Source organism: Pseudoliparis swirei, chromosome 15 (assembly GCF_029220125.1).
Source record: "Pseudoliparis swirei isolate HS2019 ecotype Mariana Trench chromosome 15, NWPU_hadal_v1, whole genome shotgun sequence".
In the NCBI taxonomy this organism is placed as follows: Eukaryota; Metazoa; Chordata; class Actinopteri; order Perciformes; family Liparidae; genus Pseudoliparis; species Pseudoliparis swirei.
Window position 1 is genome coordinate 21,819,104 of NC_079402.1, and position 20,179 is coordinate 21,839,282.

Here is a 20,179-nt window from a genome sequence, read left to right on the forward strand (position 1 = left end):
CAGCTGTTTGATGACGTTAGTTATGTTTAGAGAATAGAGAGAGGGAGAGAAAAGAGAGAGAGAGAGAAGAAAGAAAAGAGAGAGAATAGAGAGAGGAGAGAGAGAGAGGGAGAGAGAGAAGAGAGAGAGAGAGAATTCTTATTCCGTTCGATTTAATGGGCTAGTCTAGGATTTGCGTGGCCAGACTGAAAACAAATCATACGGCCTCTCTTGTTCAGAGGTCCGGGCTAAATGTGGAGGCGGCCGTATCCGGCCCGCGGGCCTTAGTTTGAGGACCACTGCTCTTGGCTGTTGATGTCTATCAATATCGCTCATTTTGAAAATGACGTAAGAGGGCAATACGGATCCGTATCAAACCAGCGAGGAGGGCAATACGTGGCTGGCATGACGACCCATTAGCCAATCAGAACGCTTGTACTGTTGTTGCTATATAATAATTCATCTTTATTCATAAAGAAAATGTAAGCTAGCGGTCTGATGCTGCCAGAGGAAATGCAGGTCGAGGATGTATTGCATCATCAGTGTATTGCTGCTTATGCTTCAACTCTGTCAGAATATTGTTTTGCCATTGGGTGCCCTTTTCTTTGGTTTGAGCACCTGCCCCCCAAAATGTCTGAGCACGTGCCTGCCACACATAGTACCAAACATAGTACTACACATAGTACCACACATAGTACCACACATAGTACTACATGAAGTACTCATGATACCACACATAGTACTACATGAAGTACTCGTGATACCACACATAGTACCACACATAGTACCACACATAGTACTACATGAAGTACTCATGATACCACACATAGTACTACATGAAGTACTCGTGATACTACACATAGTACTACATGAAGTACTCGTGATACTACACATAGTACTACATGAAGTACTCAATACTACACATAGTACTACATGAAGTACTCCGGATCAATGGAGTGAGAGAAGACGACAAGGAAATGACGGAGAGACGTGTGTGCAGCTAATCTACTTCCTGTTTACATGCTACTCTACTTCCTGTTTACATCGGGCTCTGATGCCAGTGTAGAGATCAATACTCGTGATATTAGTTTTCAGGTGCGTTGGTGGGGAAGGAAAACTCATAAAGTCATATAAACTGTATGTCTCTCTCTCTCTCCTTCTTTCTCTCTCTCTCTCTCTCTCATATAAACTGTATCTCTCTCTCTCTCTCTCATATAAACTGTATCTCTCTCTCTCTCTCATATAAACTGTATCTCTCTCTCTCTCATATACACTATCTTTCTGTCTCTCGTTCTCTCATATAAACTCAGTCTCTCTCGCTCTCTCTCTGTCATATATACTCAGTGTCTCTCTTTCTCTGTCTCTCGTATAAACTCAGTCTCTCTCTCTCTCTCTCTCTCTCTCATATAAACTCAGTCTATCTCTCATATACACTCAGTGTCTCTCTCTCTGTCTCTCTGTCTCTGTCTGTCTGTCTCTCTCTCTCTCTCTTTGGCCCAGAATATACTGGTGTTATTTTACACCAATCACGTTCTGAGCTTCAGCTCCCTGTTGTTGTTCAGAGTGAGATGTTTGTCTGTTTGAGGATCTCTGATTTCCCACAGAGGACTCCGGAAACCAGTCCGAGTGAGCTGTCTGTCGTCTCTGCTCATCTTTCCCGACTCTTCTACTTCTGTTGTCTTTCTTTCGCCTTTTCTATTGTCCGTTACTTACTGTCGTTCTTTTTCTTCTTCTGTGGTTTTACATTTCTTTGATTGTTCCTCTTTATGGTTTCCCTCTTTCTTTTTGTTTATTATATTAATTTATTTCAGATTTGTATTTCCTGCAATATCTTTTTAAGATTTTTTAAATTTGGTTTGATCTTTTCTTCTAACTATTTTCTTGGGTTCTTCATTTTCTATGGATCAGTTTGATTTTTATCATTAATTTTGTTCCTTTTCCGTCTTTTATCGTCTCGATTTATTGAAGTTCTTTTGGTTTGATTCTCTAGTTCTTCGTTTACATTCGTCTGTTGACAGTTTTCTGCTTCAGTCTCATTCTCACGTCTGTTTGTTGTCTTTTCACTTGTAGTTTTATTGTTCTTTATTGTCCTTCCTCTCCAAACTCACACTCACTTCCTGTTTCCTGTCCATGAGCAGAAACACACATGGGCAGTGAGTAGTGTTAGTTTCCATCATGTCGCTGTTCGAGCGCTGCCGTCTCATCGTGGTGAGTCCAACAGGATTTAAACTGGGCGAGCGACAGCCGGCGAGAGAGAGAGATTAATCTCGTAACTGATAAATAACGTTCTAATATCATGTGTGTGTCTTCAGGATCTGGTTCCACAGCCTCTCTCAGCAGCACTAACGCAGAACCGCTTTTATTTTCTTAATTCATGTAAAACAGGAAGTGCTGAAGCAGCTGCAGGGCACCATAGAAGAAGAGTCTGGAGAGGCGTCTGGCTCTCAGATGGAGCTCATCGAAAGACTGAAAGGTGAAAACGCGCACGCACACACGCACACACACACGCACGCACACACACGCGCTATAGCCTGACGCCCGTGTCTCTCCTCCAGAGATGAGCCTGGAGTCTGCAGGGTTCAAGCCCAGGTCCAAGGCTCCTCTTCCCCCCTCGTCCTCCTCCAGCTCAGCCTCTTCGGGCTCTGGAGCTCCTGGAGGAGCAGCCGGAGCTCCCTTCCCCAGGAGAGGGCTGCCGCCTGCGGGCAGAGACGGCCACGACCGCTGCCTGGAGGAGCTGGAGAAGGAGAGGTACTGCCCAGAGTACTGCCGAGTACTGGCAGTCCTTTAATACTGTAACTAGTGACATCTCCCTCTGATTGGCTGCTGCTCCCTCAGGTCTCTCCTATTGGCTGAGCTGGAGAAGGAGGAGAAGGAGAAGGACTGGTACTACGCTCAGCTGCAGAACCTCACCAAGAGGATCGACAGTCTGCCGCTCACCGAGAACGTAAATACTCTTTCTCACCGTCGTATTTCTACTGGCGTTTCTAAAACACTACATTACCCATGAGCCCCGGCGGTTGTGTGACGAGAGCGTCTGCGTCAGTTCACTCTGCAGACGGACATGAGTCGGCGTCAGCTGGAGTTCGAGGCGCGTCAGATCCGCTCCGCGATGGAGGAGCAGCTGGGCTCCTGTCAGGAGATGGAGAGGAGAGCTCAGGTGAGACCCTCACCTGGAGGCCCGGCACCTGGAGGCCCGGCACCAGGAAGTGACACGTGTGTGTGTGTGTGTGTTCAGGACCGCGTCTCTCGTATCCAGCAGATCGATAAGGACGTCCTGCGACTGGGAGCCCGGCTGCAGGTGAGCTCACCTGTTCTTTAATTTAAAGACTCGAGTCTGAAAGCGATGATGTCATCATCGAGTTTAACGCAGAATTTACACATTTTCAGAATAATGTTTTTTCCATCCGCTAATGTTTTGTGAATATTAATATAATTTATATTCAGGTTTTTCAGTTTTTTATAAAATTTAGTTTGACTCTCTTTCTGTTGCGTAAACGTGTTAATCTGATTATTCTCTCTCTCCAGGTGGAGGAAGCTCCGGGGGCGACCGACAGCAGCGGATTATTGGCTGCAGCTCAGGTGAGTCCTTCGTCCTTTTGTTCCTCTTCGTCTTTTTTGGTCATTTTATTTTTTTTATCTTGTTCTAACTTGTTGTCTTCCTCCTCCAGAGCTCCGGCAGCCGGTTGGACCACGAGCCGACCAATGAGACGAGCTACTCTGTGCCCCGACGAATCACAAGCCACCTCGGAACCAAGGTTATTAATTCTGCCTAGCAACACCCTACAAACACTCGTAATCCTCCACGCAATGTGTCGCCCCCTACAGGTGGAGGTGGTGTACAGTGTACCACGTTGTTTGTGTCGCCCCCTACAGGTGGTAACACGCATGTGTCGCCCCCTACAGGTGGTAACGCGTTGTTTGTGTCGCCCCCTACAGGTGGTAACACGCATGTGTCGCCCCCTACAGGTGGTAACGCGTTGTGTGTGTCGCCCCCTACAGGTGGTAACGCGTTGTGTGTGTCGCCCCCTACAGGTGGTAACGCGTTGTGTGTGTCGCCCCCTACAGGTGGTAACGCGTTGTGTGTGTCGCCCCCTACAGGTGGAGATGGTGTACAGTCTTCTGTCTATGTTGGGGACCCACGATAAAGACGACATGTCGCGCACGCTGCTCGCCATGTCGAGCTCCCAGGACTCGTGCATCGCCATGCGTCAGTCCGGCTGCCTGCCGCTGCTCATCCAGCTGCTGCACGGCAACGACAAGGACTCCCTGTTGCTAGGCAACTCTCGCGGCAGCAAAGAGGCGCGTGCGCGCGCGTCGGCGGCATTGCACAACATCGTCCACAGCCAGCCGGACGACAAGCGCGGCCGGAGGGAGATCAGGGTGCTCCACCTGCTGGAGCAGGTGCGCCACTACTGCGAGGAGTGTTGGAGCTGGCAGGAGAACCATGAGAGGGGCGTCGACCAGGAGGACAACCCCAGTGAGTGATGTCACACACTCACACTGACCAATCAGGGAGACCGGTGGAGCTAGCGCGCTAACTATCAGGCTAGCTATCAGGTTTACTAGCTTGCTAGCTATCAGGCTATCTAGCAGGTTATCTAGCACGCTAACTATCAGGCTACCTAATAAGATAGCTATCAGGCTAACTATCGGGCTAACTATCAGGCTAGCTATTGGCTAACTATTGGGCTAACTATTGGGCTAACTATCGGGCTAGCTATTGGCTAACTATCGGGCTAGCTATTGGCTAACTATCGGGCTAACTATTGGCTAACTATCGGGCGAGCTATTGGCTAACTATCGGGCTAGCTATTGGCTAACTATCGGGCTAGCTATTGGCTAACTATCGGGCGAGCTATTGGCTAACTATCGGGCTAGCTATTGGCTAACTATCGGGCTAGCTATTGGCTAACTATCGGGCTAGCTATTGGCTAACTATCGGGCTAACTATTGGCTAACTATCGGGCGAGCTATTGGCTAACTATCGGGCTAGCTATTGGCTAACTATCGGCTAACTATTGGGCTAACTATCGGGCTAACGATGGCTGGCCAATTTGTGATGAAAAGAGCTAACAGAAAAGGCTTCTGTGTATAAATACTGTGTACTGTGTATACATACTGTGTACTGTGTATACATACTGTGTACTGTGTATACATAATGTGTATACATACTGTGTACTGTGTATACTTACTGTGTACTGTGTATACATAATGTGTATACATACTGTGTACTGTGTATACTTACTGTGTACTGTGTATACATAATGTGTATACATACTGTGTACTGTGTATACTTACTGTGTACTGTGTATACATACTGTGTACTGTGTATACATACTGTGTACTGTGTATACTTACTGTGTACTGTGTATACTTACTGTGTACTGTGTATACATACTGTGTACTGTGTATACATAATGTGTATACATACTGTGTACTGTGTATACTTACTGTGTACTGTGTATACATAATGTGTATACATACTGTGTACTGTGTATACTTACTGTGTACTGTGTATACATAATGTGTATACATACTGTGTACTGTGTATACTTACTGTACTGTGTACATAATGTATACATACTGTGTACTGTGTATACATACTGTGTACTGTGTATACATAATGTGTATACTTACTGTGTACTGTGTATACATAATGTGTATACATACTGTGTACTGTGTATACTTACTGTGTACTGTGTATACATACTGTGTACTGTGTATACATAATGTGTATACATACTGTGTACTGTGTATACTTACTGTGTACTGTGTATACTTACTGTGTACTGTGTATACATACTGTGTGTTGTGTCTTCAGTGCCGTCTCCAGTGGAGCATCAGATCTGTCCGGCTGTCTGCGTCCTCATGAAACTTTCTTTTGACGAGGAACATCGACACGCCATGAACGAGCTGGGTCAGTGAGGTTCTGACTGGTTCTGTGGTTCCGTGGTTCTGTGACTGGTTCCGTGGTTCTGTGACTCTGTGGTATTCATCCTCGTGGGTTGTGTGTCCCTGCAGGCGGTCTGCAGGCGGTGGCTGAGCTGCTGCAGGTGGACTGTGAGATGTTCGGCCTGAGCAGCGACCACTACAGCGTCACCCTGCGGCGCTACGCCGGCATGGCGCTCACCAACCTCACCTTCGGAGACGTGGCCAATAAGGTGGGAGGAACACACACACACACACATCAGGGCTCCAGACTGCGACCAAATGGTCGCATTTTGCGCCTAAAATTAGACACAGTTATAGGCTAATGTGTGAAAAGAGGCGGGTCTTGGGGGTTATCGCGCGAATCCAAAGATTTTACAAAGCGGTGTCTCCTGTAAACAATGGACAATGGCGAAGCGGACTATCAGTTCGTACTTTCTTCCTAAACCGAATGATATAGAGAAGACAAATCCCAGATTGGGAGGAAACGGTCGTGGCGAAAAAAGGCAGGAAATTCAGCTTTCGCGATGAGTGGCTGCGCGAGTTCACCTGGCTGAGGTATTTCAGGGAGACCAATTCAATGAACTGTACATTCTGCTGTCGATTCCCACAACATGCGGGGAACAAGAAATGTGCTGATAAGACTGGCACTACACAATTAAAACACGACACGCTGATCAAACACAACGCCAGTCTGAAACATAAAATGTGCCGTGACCTGTGCAATGAAAGCTCCACTCCCAGTCCATTGAGAAGACAAGAGGCTGCTAACCAGTGCGCCGAGGAGGCCGAATGCAGGGCTCTCAAGTGTCACGCATTGAGCGTGACACTCACGCATTTCGGTCTTACGTCACGCACTCCCGCCACACATCGTATTTCTCACGCTGAAAAAAACTCTCGGCTATTTAATGTTTTAATGTGCCGCAGCGCGTCAACATGAGCCGCGCTACCCTCACCGTGGAGGAATCAAGCGCTCCCCTGGAGTTCTATTTCATCCTTCCTGACCGCCAGAGGCGGTGCTTAGCACTGGATATCTTCCGTCTTGCGCATAGCAGGTCGAGTATTAATCAAAGTCAAAGTCAAAGTCAGTTTTATTTGTCAATTTTCCATATGTGCAAACATACAGAAGATCGAAATTGCGTTTCTCTTCTGTCCAACATAAAGTGAATTGTGCAACATATAGACAACATAGAGTGCAAAAATAGTAAAAAACATGTGAACATATAGACAACATAAAGTGCAAAAATAGTAAGAAACATGTAAACATATAGACAACATAAATTGTGCTAGCAGCATTCAGACATGTGAGTCTGAAAGAGGACGGAGTGGGAGGATGGGGAGAGAGTTCAGCTTCCTAATAACTACAAAGTCACCCGTGACCTCGGATGACCCGCCCACCGGGTATAAGTTCCGGTGTCATCCCGAGATCAGTTCTTTTTCATCTTCTCGCAAACGCAGGCATCAGCTAAGGCTGAAGTTTAACTGAAGCTCGTCGCGGGGAGCCTTGTGACCAAATGGTCGGAGTTGCGATCCGTCGCCCTCCAGAGGCTGCGATGAGCTCTCCTCCTCGGAGGAGGACGTTGCGTTTCTCTACGGCGGTCCGTCGAGGCGGACCGGAGAACGCACGAGTCTTTTTCGGTCTTCACCAGAGCGCCTTCACCGCGAAGCTTCAATCGGGTGAGATCGAATACAATTGTTGCCTATGACGGCATATCCCACAGGAGCAGAGCTCGTTCCTGCTAACTGTGTGCTAACGGGAGCACGTCCGCTCGGTGCTGCTACACCGGCGCGACCGGCTCTCTGTTGCGATTGAGATAGCGTGTGTGTTGACTGTGGTAGCATTGCCGCCGTGCATAGCTAGCAGAGTGTGTCCACTCAGGCTAACGGAGCCTACGCTAAATCCGACAGCTACCTCCTGTTCCACAGGACCTCGGCCCAAGTAGTGGAGCGCTCTCGCTCAGGCTACTGGTGGGCGATTACAGCGCTAACGAGAGCGCGTCCGCTCGTTGCGGCTGGATGCCACACTGCTACACCGCGACCGGCTTCCAGTGAGCAGAGCGTCCCGCTCAGGCTCACCGGGGGGACGCTAAGGAGGCTATAAGTCGATACTGATGCATACTGCACATGTACCTCCATGACATCGCCGCTGTTGCAGCTAGCAGAGCGTCTCCACTCAGGCTAACTGATGCCACGCTAATGCTGACAGACCAGAGGAGTGAGGTGTGTCCTCACTCTCTCACTAGACATGCTGGGTTCTGACCCGTGTTCACGGGATCAGCGTCTACAGTAGCGCAGAGCTCTCGCTCAGGCTTACTGGGAGGCACCAGTAAGTACAGTTGCCATACTAGTGGAGAGGGTCCTCGAAGAGACCTGCCCTCTCACTACGACTGTTTTCCACAGGACCTGCTCCCCCGTAGCACAGTGCTTTCGCCCAGGCTACTCGTGGGATGCTTGTAATTACAGCTACTGGACTAGTCAAGCGTGTCCTCACTTCCTCTCTCTAAGAGAGAGGCTGTTCTCTAGACCGCTTTCTAAACTGTCTCCACGGAACCCGTTTCCACAGTAACAGAGTGCTCTCGCTTAAGTTTACTGATAGGACACCAGTAATCACAGCTACTGTATTGAAGAGGTGTCCTCGCTCTAGACGCTGCTACAGCTACCGTACTAGCGAGGCCAGCGTCCGCGCTCTACCCTCGCTAGACGGGCTGTCTCCGTCCTGTCCTACAGGACCTGGGCCACAGTAGCTGAGTGCTACTGCTGCGACCCCCAGCAGCCACAGCTACCGTGCTAGTGAGGCCAGTGGTGGCTGATACCCTCACTAGACGGGCTGTCTCCGTCCTGCTCCACAGGACCTGGGCCACAGTAGCGGAGTGCTACTGCTGCGACCCCCAGCAGCTACAGCTACTGTACGAGTGAGGGCAGCGTTACGCTCTCCCCTCACTAGACGGGCTGTCTCTGTCCTGCTCCACAGGACCTGCGCTGCAGTAGCGGAGTGCGCTCGCTCTAGCTCCTGCTAGGACCCCAACAGACAGGTCAGGTCAGCTCCAGGCCAGCCGACCAGTTGCAAGCGCCGGCTAGGAGCCGCAGGGGCTCCCCTAGCAGTGCAATCGGGCATGCTAGCTTATAGAGTAGGTCTGCTGACCGCAGAACTAGCTCAGATAAGTCGCCACCCTAGTGCAGGGAGGACTGAAGCATCAGATCCACCCATGGCTGATCCATTCCCAAGGAGGACATCCCAGTGGCAGTGTCCACCAATCTCCTTACTGGAGGACGGGACAAGCGGCCCACCCACGCTCTGGGCCTGGTTCCCATTCCTCAGGCCATAGCCCCTTGTAGGGGGCAGTCGACGGCCCCATCGGGTTCGTCATTCGCAGGGCACAGGAACTGCTGGATATACAGCAGCCGGAACCCCACGCACGCTAGTGCATTCTTCAGGGCATTCCGGCCCTGCCACCTTTCAGTCTCCTCCAGAGACTATCTGAGGGTTACTATCTTCGACAGATCACCGACCCCGGCGTCCATGCAGGATATGGGCCAATGTGGCCCTCGTCCCCTGCCGTCCATTGAGCTGACTATCGCATCCATCGGTTTTTTCCCCAAGGGACTCCGAGGCGGATGACCGGTGCCCTCGAGCCCAGTCGGTTCTCAGGTGACCATTTTACCGTGCTTACTACACGGCAACTCCCCCTCATATGTCATACTTGACTACAGCCTCAGTGATGCTTCGCTGCAGGCATGTGCACTTACGTCAAGAGAACCTGGGCGCCTAATGCTCTCCAGGGTTCAGACCAGCTGTTTGGCCGGCGCAGGCACCCTTGTTGGAGGCATGTAGGAACAACCTCCCTACTGTCTCAGTGAAATCAGGGGACCTGCTCTACAGGCGCAGCAGCGCACGGTGCAAGCCGGTTAGACCAGGCAGCAGTTATCTGGTCTTCGCAGGACCGTGTCCACACCCCGCAGACTCGGGGGCGCCACATCTTGACTTTCTCAGGCTGAGCCCAGCAGACATCCTTCGTGTGGTCTCCAGAGGAGATCGGCTCATGTCTGTCGACTTAAGGAGGCCTTTTGTCAGGCTCCTAGAATGCTTCACAGACGGTTGCTCTGTTATGCTTTCCAAAGCCGTTATTCCCAGGCTTCTTCCATGTGGACTTCCCCAGGAGTTTCTACAAAAGGGCATTACTGCCGCCCTGCAATCACCAGGGCGTGAGGAAACTGCCATCCTGGACGATCTGGCTGATATGTGCGCCATACCCATTTAGGGCCACACAGTGCATTACTTGCACTCTCTCTCACGCCGCCCGGTTGGGCCTTCGTGAACAAACAACTGTCTGAGCCATTCTCAGAGCATAACCTTTATTGGTGTAGCTCTAGATGCAGCCACTAAGCGGGCCTGGCCGTCACTCAGACAGGTGGACAGCATCCTCTGCAGCCTTCCCCTCTCTGAGGGGGCAGATGGCTGTCTTTATCCTCTCTTCTTGCCTATCGGTAAATTGACAGCTGCATCAGCTGTCTTACATTTTTCTCACGCTGCCGGTTGGGCCTTCGTGAACATAAAGAGTTTTCTGAGCCATTCTCGGAGCATAACCTTCATTGGTATAGCTCTAGATGCAGCCACTAAGTGGGCCTGCCCGTCACTCAAGCAGGTAGGTACTCTCTGAGGGGGCAGGCAGTGGTCTTTTATCCATTTTTCCTTGCCTATGGGGCAAATGCTTGGGCTGCTGTCGCGCGCCTTCGCATGGAGGGCCTAACAGCCTTCGCCAGGGCCACAGGCACAAGATGGGGTCACAGTGGTGCCCTCGGCTCTATCCCGTGAGGGTGAGAGCATACCCGTCAGAGGGTATCCCCAGGAAGGGGTCCGCCCCACGGAGATCGCCACAGCAGACTCCGCCTCTCGAGTGGGCGCAGTCTGGCGGTACAGGACTTCCAGAGGACAGTCTATTCGCGACACTTGGGTCTGGTGCCACAGGCCATGCACCTAGCGCTCAAACAGTTCCTGCCATACTTGGGAGGAATATGTACTTGTTAGGCGAGACATCGCCTCAACCACGTGTTGGCTTGAACCTCCAGGGGCCTCTAGGGCGGCAGAGCTGCTCTGGCTCCGTGCCCTTCTGATTTTCTTACTCCGGTAACCCTTCACCTGACCAATTGTCGGGCGAGGTATCGACCAGGAGAACGGAACCAGGCGTTCCCACATTTCCGCTGATCTTGCCAACTACTGGGGTCTTCAACAGGGCCACCGAAGTTTGCTGGTGGCCTGCGTCCAGCCAGGACTTGGTTCCCCTGGCTGCACAGACTTCGCTGTGAGACGCCACGGTGCCTCGCTGACATGCGGGACCCCCTAGCACAGCTAGATGGTGGGACCTGCCATCCCGATCCCGGCCGTGCCCAACAAAGGGCTTGGCCGCAGGAGAGCAGAAGCAGCTGAACAGAATCAGTCCAAAGGACTATTCTAAATGCCGGAGTGCCATCCGTCTACGAGACGTGCAGACCGAAGCCGCTTCCCGACCAGCGGACGGAGGGACCCAGTACGGTGCCTCGTGCCTACGGTACTCACGCCTCCGTCATCCCTTCTAGTTAAGGGCATGTCTGCCTCTATCCTGAGGGCCTACATAGCTGCCATTTCAGGGCAGCATGCTAAAGCCGACAATGATGCGGAACAGCAACAAGCTGGTGTCCCTCTTCATAAGGAGGGCCTCAGTGACTATCCTGAGCCCCCGAGGGCTCCTCCAGGACTTGCCCGGGTACTGGACACCCTATGCTCGCCTCCTTCCTCCTTGGCAGAGGCAGAGCTGTGGTTGCCGTCGGCAAAGACCTTTCATCCTTGCCATAACTGCGGCAGAGCAAGTAGGCAAGCTACACGCCCTGTCGGTCAATGAGCCTTGTCTGAGGGGAACTCAGAGGGCTCGGGTGTCACACTGCGGCCTAAAGCAGTGGCTTCCCCCAAAGGTGCTGGCACGCTCGGGTCTCAACCAGCCTGTCCAGCCTGCACAGCTTGACCACCATAAACTAATCAGTTAGGGTGGATCTAAGAAGGGCTATGCCACTGCAGAACAGTGCCTGTTCCACTAGATAGTGGAGGCCATTGCCTGTGCATAGGTGGTGAACGTCCGTGCTCTGCCATCCAGAGCAGGGTGTTGTTCTACCAACGGCGTTCCCACATCACGGGCGACCCTGAGAGGTATGCCCGTGGGGAATATGGGTGCATATGTATGCAACAGCCTCAGGGGCATCGTTGCGCACATTCACCAGAGACTACAGAGTGAACGGGAACACCCTCCATGCATTGCAGGTGGTCCAAATCCTCTGCTTGAGTCATATGAGGTAGTTTCCTTGGGATTCCTCGTGACTCTGTTGGTATAAGTCATCCAGTGCTAAGCACCGCCTCTGGCGGTCAGGAAGGATGAAATAGAACGCAAGTTACGTATGTAACTATGGTTCTATGAATCCTGGATGACCGCCAGAGTTCTTAGTCACTCGGAATCTCGTGAGTTCGCGAGAAGATTCCGTAGAACTGATCTCGGGATGACACCGGAACTTATACCCGGTGGGCGGGTCATCCGAGGTCACGGGTGACTTTGTTGTTATTAATACTCGACCTGCTATGCGCAAGACGGAAGATATCCAGTGCTAAGCACCGCCTCTGGCGGTCATCCAGGATTCATAGAACCATAGTTACATACGTAACTTGCGTTCTGCTGTGAGGTGCCACTTATCAGCCAATCAAAAAAAAGAAATGGGCTACACAATAGCCAATCAGAAAAAACCCGTATCTGGGTAAGATTCAATCCAGCAACCAATGAAAATATAGCATCCTGGAATTAAGCGCGACTGACTAATATCCGAAAATTGCGTTCTGGGGGGGCGGGGGGGGGGGGTATTTATCAGTAAGTAAAAATGATGGGAACACTTTGCAAGTCGATTTATAGTGTGCGCCCTTAAATTTTCTGCTTGCGCCCCTAAAATTTTAAGTTAGGGGCCACTGTGCTCCTAGTAAAAAAAGTTAGTCTGGAGCCCTGCACATACACACACACACATATACACACACACACTCACACTCAGCTCCCGCCCCTCCAGGCCACGCTGTGCTCCATGAAGGGCTGCATGAGGGCGATGGTCGCTCAGCTGAAGTCGGACAGTGAAGACCTGCAGCAGGTAAACTCACCTGGGGGCGGAGCCTCGGCCGTGCACCATGTGTCATGGTCCCGTGTGTTCATACCTCTACTGTGTGCAGGTGATAGCGAGCGTGTTGAGGAACTTGTCGTGGCGCGCCGACGTCAACAGCAAGAAGACGCTGCGTGAGGTCGGCAGCGTGCGGGCGCTGACGGGCTGCGCCCTGGAGGTGCAGAAGGTAACGACCCCGTTACGCGGTCTGGATTTTCAAAATAAAAGTCCTGCTCCTCTCTGGAAACGGAACCATCGAAGTAGAAGTAGAGAGAACCGTCTTCAGCTATTACGACATCGATGACGAAGAAGCAAAACAAGCGGTGATGTGTTCGAGGGCCGTGGTATTTACGGCGTCGGTTGTATCTCTCGTGCACATCGCTCTGAGCTCTGGGTTCTCCGTCGGTTCTCGCTCCGCAGGAGTCGACCCTGAAGTCCGTCCTCAGCGCGCTGTGGAACCTGTCGGCTCACTGCACGGAGAACAAGGCGGACATCTGCGCGGTGGACGGCGCGCTGGCGTTCCTGGTGGGAACGCTGACGCACCGCAGCCACACCAACACGCTCGCCATCATCGAGAGCGGCGGCGGCATCCTGAGGAATGTCTCCAGCCTCATCGCCACCAACGAAGTGCACAGGTAAACAAGCTGTAAACAAGCTGTAGACAAGCTGTAGACAAGCTGTAAACAAGCTGTAGACAAGCTGTAGACAAGCTGTAGACAAGCTGTAAACAAGCTGTAAACAAGCTGTAGACAAGCTGTAGACAAGCTGTAGACAAGCTGTAGACAAGCTGTAAACAAGCTGTAGACAAGCTGTAGACAAGCTGTAGACAAGCTGTAAACAAGTTGTAGACAAGCTGTAGACAAGCTGTAAACAAGCTGTAAACAAGCTGTAGACAAGCTGTAGACAAGCTGTAGACAAGCTGTAAACAAGCTGTAGACAAGCTGTAGACAAGCTGTAAACAAGCTGTAGACAAGCTGTAGACAAGCTGTAAACAAGCTGTAGACAAGCTGTAATCAAGCTGTAAACAAGCTGTAGACAAGCTGTAAACAAGCTGTAAACAAGCTGTAGACAAGCTGTAGACAAGCTGTAGACAAGCTGTAAACAACCTGTAAACAAGCTGTAGACAAGCTGTAAACAAGCTGTAGACAAGCTGTAAACAAGCTGTCGACAAGCTTCAGTTTCATGATGGTGCATTCAGGCTCTGCTCAGTGAACACGAGTACTGAAGGTAATGTTCTGATGATGCGTTCAGGTGTAATCCAGTGAAATGAAGTGTTGGTGCTGAACCAGAATATAATGCCTCTTGTCCCTGTGTCTTGTCTTGCAGGCAGATCCTGCGTGAGCACGGCTGCCTCCCGACTCTGCTGCAGCACCTGAAGTCTCACAGTCTGACCATCGTGTCCAACGCCTGCGGGACGCTCTGGAATCTGTCGGCCCGGGACGCCAAAGACCAGGAGGCGTTGTGGGAGCTGGGCGCCGTCGGCATGCTGCGCAACCTCATCCACTCTCGGCACAAGATGATCGCCATGGGCAGCGCCGCCGCGCTGCGCAACCTGATGGCCAACCGGCCGGCGCGCTACAAGGACGCCAGCGTGGTGTCGCCGGGCGCCGGCGCCCCGTCGCTGCACGCCCGCAAGCAGAAGGCGCTGTTCGAGGAACTGGACGCGCAGCAGCTGTCGGAGACGTTCGACAACATCGACAACCTGAGCCCCAAGGCGGCGCACAGGAAGGGGCGGGGCTGCAACGGCGCCGGGGGGCCCGGCGGAGCCAACGCGCCGCGCTCCTACGCCAACACGCCGGTGCTTTCCAGCCCGAAAAACGGAGACGGGTCGAAAAGGGCGGGCGAGGAGGCGGCGCCGTACGCCCGGCCGGCGTTCCCGCCCAGCGTGCGCGCGTCCAGCGACAGCCTCAACAGCGTCACGAGCGCCGACGGCTACGGGAACCGCGGCAAGACGAAGCCGTCGGCCGACTCGTTCTACTCGTCCGACGAGAGCGGCGCCAACAAGTGCTGCGTGTACCGCAAGTACCCGGCGGACCTGGCGCACAAGATCCGCAGCGCCAACCACATGGCGGACGACGACGGCGGCGAGCTGGACACGCCCATCAACTACAGCCTGAAGTACTCGGACGAGCAGCTGAACTCCGGCCGGCAGAGCCCGAGTCACCGCGAGAGCGACGAGGACGACGAGCTGGACGCCCGGCTGAGGAGGAGGAACGACGGCGGCGGCGACCCGGCGCCCGCCGGCCGCGCGGCGTCCGCCCCGCAGCCTCGCTACGCTGCCGCCGCCGCCAAGTCGAGCTACGGCGGCGACTCGGCGGTCGAGCAGCCGATCGACTACAGCCTGAAGTACGGCGCCGACGCCGCCCGCAAGCCGCTGTTCAAGCCGGAGGAGGCCGCCGCCCCCTCGGGCCCGTCGCCTCCGTCCTCGTCTTCTGGCAAGCTCCGCCCCCCTCCGCCCGCAGCCAATCGGACGGTGCCGAAAGGCAACCAGGAGATGACGCAGACTTACTGCGTGGAGGACACGCCCATCTGCTTCTCCAGAGGCAGCTCGCTCTCTTCGCTGTCATCGGAAGACGAGGAGGAAGACGGCGACGTCATCGGGCGGAAGAGGCGGAGCCGAGGCGGCGGCGGCAACGATTACCCGACGCTTCCCGTCGGCGAGAAGGATGAGCAGAGGCAGCAGAAGGAGGCGGAGAGCCAGACGGCCGCCGCCGTGGCCGCCGCGGCCGCCGCAGCCTCCGCCGCCTCGGCTCCGTCTTCGCGAGGGAGGCGCGGTCACCACCACCACCACGGCCACGCCCACCACGGCCACGCCCACCACCAGGTAGCGTCGTCGTCGGGCGCCAGGACCCCCAAGAGCCCCCCGGAGCAGCCGTACGCCCAGGAGACGCCGCTGATGTTCAGCCGCTGCACGTCGGTCAGCTCTCTGGACTCGTTCGCCACGTCCTCCATCGCCAGCTCGGTGCGCTCCAGCGAGCCGAGCAGCGGCATGCCGAGCGGCGTGGTGAGCCCGAGCGACCTGCCCGACAGCCCGGGCCACACCATGCCGCCGAGCCGCGCCAAGACGCCGCCGCCGCCGCTGTCGCCGCCGCCGCCGCAGAGCACCAAGGACGAGGAGAAAACCAAGAAGAAGAAGAAGGACGAGGAGGAGGAGAGCGGCGCCGACGTCCTGCTGCACTTCGCCACCGAGAGCACGCCGCACGGCTTCTCGCGGGCCTCCAGTCTGAGCGCGCTCAGTCTGGACGAGCCGTACATCGCGGCGGAGATGAAGGGGAAGAAGAAGGAAGAGGAGGGGGGGCGCGGCCAGGAGGAGGGGGCGGAGCCGATCCTCGGCGAATCCGACGACGACGACGACATCGAGATCCTGGAAGCGTGCATCAACATGGCGATGCCCAAGTCGTCACGGAAACCAAAGAAACAGCAGCAGCAGCAGCAGGCGGCGCTGAGGAAACCCAGCCAGCTGCCCGTCTATAAGCTCCACCCACCTCAAAGCCGCGGCCAATCACAGCAAAGGAAGGACGCGCCTCCGCTGTCGGAGGAGATGCCGAGAGTTTACTGTGTGGAGGGAACGCCGCTCAACTTCTCCACCGCCACCTCGCTCAGTGACCTCACCATCGACTCGCCGCCCAATGAGGAGCTACCTGTAGCCCCGCCCACCTTCGCCCACAGGAGGGGGGCGGGGCTACCCGAGGGCGAGAACGGCGATGACATCCTCGCCGAGTGCATCAGCGCCGCCATGCCCAAAGCCAGACCCCGAAAACCGATCAGAGCGTCCTTGAACACCGAGCACCTCCAAGCCCCGCCTCCTCCTGCTCTGGCCCCGCCCCCTCTCGGCCTGCAGCAGCAGCAGCAGCAGAAGAAGAAACCGACGTCGCCGGTGAAGCCGATGCCGCAGCGCGCGCCGCACGGCGGCGCGGCCGCCAAAGCCAAGCCGGGCTTCACCTTCGACTCGCCGCACCACTACACGCCCATCGAGGGAACGCCGTGCTGCTTCTCGCGCAACGACTCGCTGAGCTCGCTCGACTTCGACGAAGACGACGGCGGCGGAGAGAAGGACGAGGAGAAGAAGACGAGGGAGGAGGAAGGCAGGAAGAGGAAGCAGCAGACGGCGGCGGTTTTCCCTCGAACGAAACCCGCCGCCAACGCCACGGCGTCCGACGAGCGTCAGAAGTTCTCCATCGAGGACACGCCCGTCTGCTTCTCCAGGAACTCGTCGCTGAGCTCGCTGAGCGACATCGACCAGGAGAACAACAACAAGGAGTTCGCCCCGCCGCCCGAGCGCCGAGAGAAGCCGCCTCCTCCTCCTCCTCCGCAAGAGGAGTTGAAGCCCCGCCCCCCTGCGGCGAGCTGCTACGCTCCCCGAGCGTTCCACGTGGAGGACACGCCCGTCTGCTTCTCCAGGAACTCGTCGCTCAGCTCGCTGAGCATCGACTCGGAGGACGACCTCCTGCAGGAGTGCATCAGCTCCGCCATGCCCAAGAAGAAGAAGAAGGCCGCCGCCGTGGCCACGCCCCTTCCTGGATCCAAAGCCGAAGATTACATTTTGGCCGAGGAGGAGCCTTCCGATGCTCCGAGAAGCCCCGCCTCCCCCGACTCCGAGACGTTCGATTGGAAGGCGATACAGGAAGGAGCCAACTCCATCGTCAGCAGCCTGAACGCCGCCGCCGCGGCGCCGCTGTCCCGCCAACCGTCATCTGACTCCGACTCGGTTCTCTCCCTGAAGTCGGTCGGCTCGCCGTTCCGCCTGCCGGCCGCCAACAACCCCACCAGAGACGAAGACGAAGAAGAGGAAGAAGAAGAGGAAGAAGAGGAGGAAGAAGAAGAAGAGGAAGTGAAGGAGGAGGCGGCGCCGATGAAGCAAGGGGCGAGGATCCTGAATGCCGGCGAGCGCACCACGCTGGAGGCCAAGAAGAAGAAGGAGGCGGAGGAAGAGGAGGAGGCGGAGGAAGAGGAGGAGGCGGCGAAGGCGCTGAGAGGCGGGAAGAAGGTCTACAGGAGTCTGATCACGGGGAAGCTGAGGGCGGAGCCAGCTGCCAGGGGGCGGAGCAAGCCCAGAGCGGCAGCCGTGGCCAAAGCTCCAGGAGGCGTCGACGGCGTCGACAGAGGAGGCGGACCCTCTCGGGACTCTTCCGCGACGTCCAATCAGAAAGCAGGGAAGCTGCTTCAGACGCCGCGCACGGCGTCGCCAGGAAGCGCCTCGTCGTCTTCGTCTTCGGCCTCCAGGCCGGCCAAACCGAGCGCGGCGGCGAGGAGCGGCGGCGGCATCCCGAGGAGCGAGTCAGCGTCGAGGGTGAGCGTCTCCACGGCGCCCAAGAAGCAGAAGGCGGAGCCAGATAAGCAGAAGGCGGAGCCAGAGAAGCAGAAGGCGGAGCCAGAGAAGCCGGCGCTGGTCCGCCAGTCGACCTTCATCAAAGAGGCGCCGAGCCCGACGCTGAAGAGGAAGCTGGAGGAGTCGGCGGCCGCGGCGGCGTTGGACTCGCCGCCGAGCCCCGACGCACCGCTGCCGTCGGCGACCAGGAGACACGACGCCAACCGCTCGCAGTCCGAGAGCCCGTCACGCCCTCAGGAGGCGACGGCGTCGAGGATCAACCGCACCGGCACCTGGAAGCGGGAGAGCGGCGGCGCCGGAGGCGGAGCCGGCAAACAGTCGACGTCGCTGCCGCGCGTCGGCACGTGGAAGCGGAGCGGCAGCTCGTCCTCCGTGCTGTCGGCGTCCAGCGAGTCCAGTGAGAAGGGGCGGAGCGAGGAGGAGAGCGGCGTGCGGCTGAAGGGGACGTGGAGGAAGGCGAAGAGCGGCGGCGAGGCGGCGGCCGGGCGCGTCGCCGCCGAGGACGTGTGGGTCCGCCTGGAGGACTGTCCCGTCAACAACCCGCGCTCCTCCTCCTCCTCCGCCCGCTCGCCCAGCGCCAACGCGCCGCCCGTCATCGACTGCCCGCCGCCCTCCAAGATCCCCTCTTCCTCCTCCTCCTCCTCCTCCTCCTCCAACCTCAACCTGCGCCAAAGCTGCGAGAGCCTCGACGACAAGCCGCCCGAACGCCCACAGCAACAACAACAACAACAACAGCAGCAGCAGCAGCAGCAGCGCAGTCAGCAGCGGAGCGGCGCCGTGGCGGCTCGCGTCAGCCCGTTCAACTACACGCCGAGCCCGAGGAAGGGCGACGTCACGCCCGCCGCCGCCTCCACCACGTCGTCCTCGTCGACGACCCCCACGCGACCTTCGCTCATCCCCACCCCTGTCACCAAGAACCGGGAGCCGAAGGGCGGCGAGGGCGGCTCGTACATCGTGACGTCGGTGTAGTTTGGCACAAAATGGCCGCCGCGGTCGGAGGAAATGTAAATAAGAAGAAAAGTGAGAACGTGTTTGCTTGTGGACTGAACTGTTCAGGAAGTGAGTCTGTATTTAAGTGTTAGCCCCGCCCCCTCCCCCCCATTGGCTCCTCTCACCTGCCACTCAAGCAAGGTTCTTTATTCAAGGAGAGAAACACTTTAAAAATGAACTTTTTATGTTTTTATACCACTAAAATGATGAGTAGCGCTTAGCTCCGCCCCTCTGCCTGTGATCCTGCATGGCCACGCCCCCTTAACGATGCCGTTACCATGGTGATATAACAACGATGATGATGTTTCTGTGGCGTTTGAAGACGATTCTGCTCTTCGGGAAGTTTTCTTGTTCTTTTTTTCCTCTTTGGTTCTGAAAACAAACTATTGTTTCTCTCCTGTCGTCGGGTAGAAAGTAATTTATTCTCTCCGTGTGGAGACGTTTGACAGATTCAAAGTTTAACGTTATTTGAATAAGTAACAGCTGCTCCCGACTCGTCACACGGCGTGAAGATGGAATGATTTAGTGTCCCGGCTGCCGGTCGGAGGAGTCCTCATAACACTGTACGTAAGTTATTGCTCCTGATTTAAGAAGAAGCTTGGTCCTCGAGGCGACGGCCTGTCGTTGTTAAATGATCAATAAATTCAACATTTTAGGTGCAAAACGTCTGTGTTTGTTTACAGATCAGAGAACTATATAAATATTATTATGATGTTGCCCGTTACACTGAAGCTAACGCTTAAATAAGTTAACGTGAAGATTCAGAATTAGTCACAGAAGAAAAAGAAGAAT

The 20,179-nt window shown here is 54.9% G+C and overlaps 1 protein-coding gene across 2 annotated transcripts in view; it reads left to right on the plus strand.

Moving 5' to 3' along the window:
* The window catches only part of apc (APC regulator of WNT signaling pathway), a 31,075-nt gene extending 11,024 nt beyond the window's left edge, over nt 1–20,051 (plus strand). For both annotated transcript variants that reach the window (XM_056432947.1, XM_056432946.1), the window contains 14 exons: nt 2,365–2,452; nt 2,535–2,727; nt 2,815–2,923; nt 3,023–3,136; nt 3,215–3,277; nt 3,505–3,558; nt 3,648–3,734; nt 4,078–4,456; nt 5,801–5,896; nt 6,001–6,140; nt 12,982–13,059; nt 13,139–13,255; nt 13,489–13,703; nt 14,395–20,051. In XM_056432947.1, the coding sequence (XP_056288922.1) occupies nt 2,365–2,452; nt 2,535–2,727; nt 2,815–2,923; nt 3,023–3,136; nt 3,215–3,277; nt 3,505–3,558; nt 3,648–3,734; nt 4,078–4,456; nt 5,801–5,896; nt 6,001–6,140; nt 12,982–13,059; nt 13,139–13,255; nt 13,489–13,703; nt 14,395–19,366 (6,705 nt within the window). In that variant the 3' untranslated portion in view covers nt 19,367–20,051. The remainder of the gene's footprint in view (nt 1–2,364; nt 2,453–2,534; nt 2,728–2,814; nt 2,924–3,022; nt 3,137–3,214; nt 3,278–3,504; nt 3,559–3,647; nt 3,735–4,077; nt 4,457–5,800; nt 5,897–6,000; nt 6,141–12,981; nt 13,060–13,138; nt 13,256–13,488; nt 13,704–14,394) is intronic.
* Nucleotides 20,052–20,179: the final 128 nt, after the last annotated feature.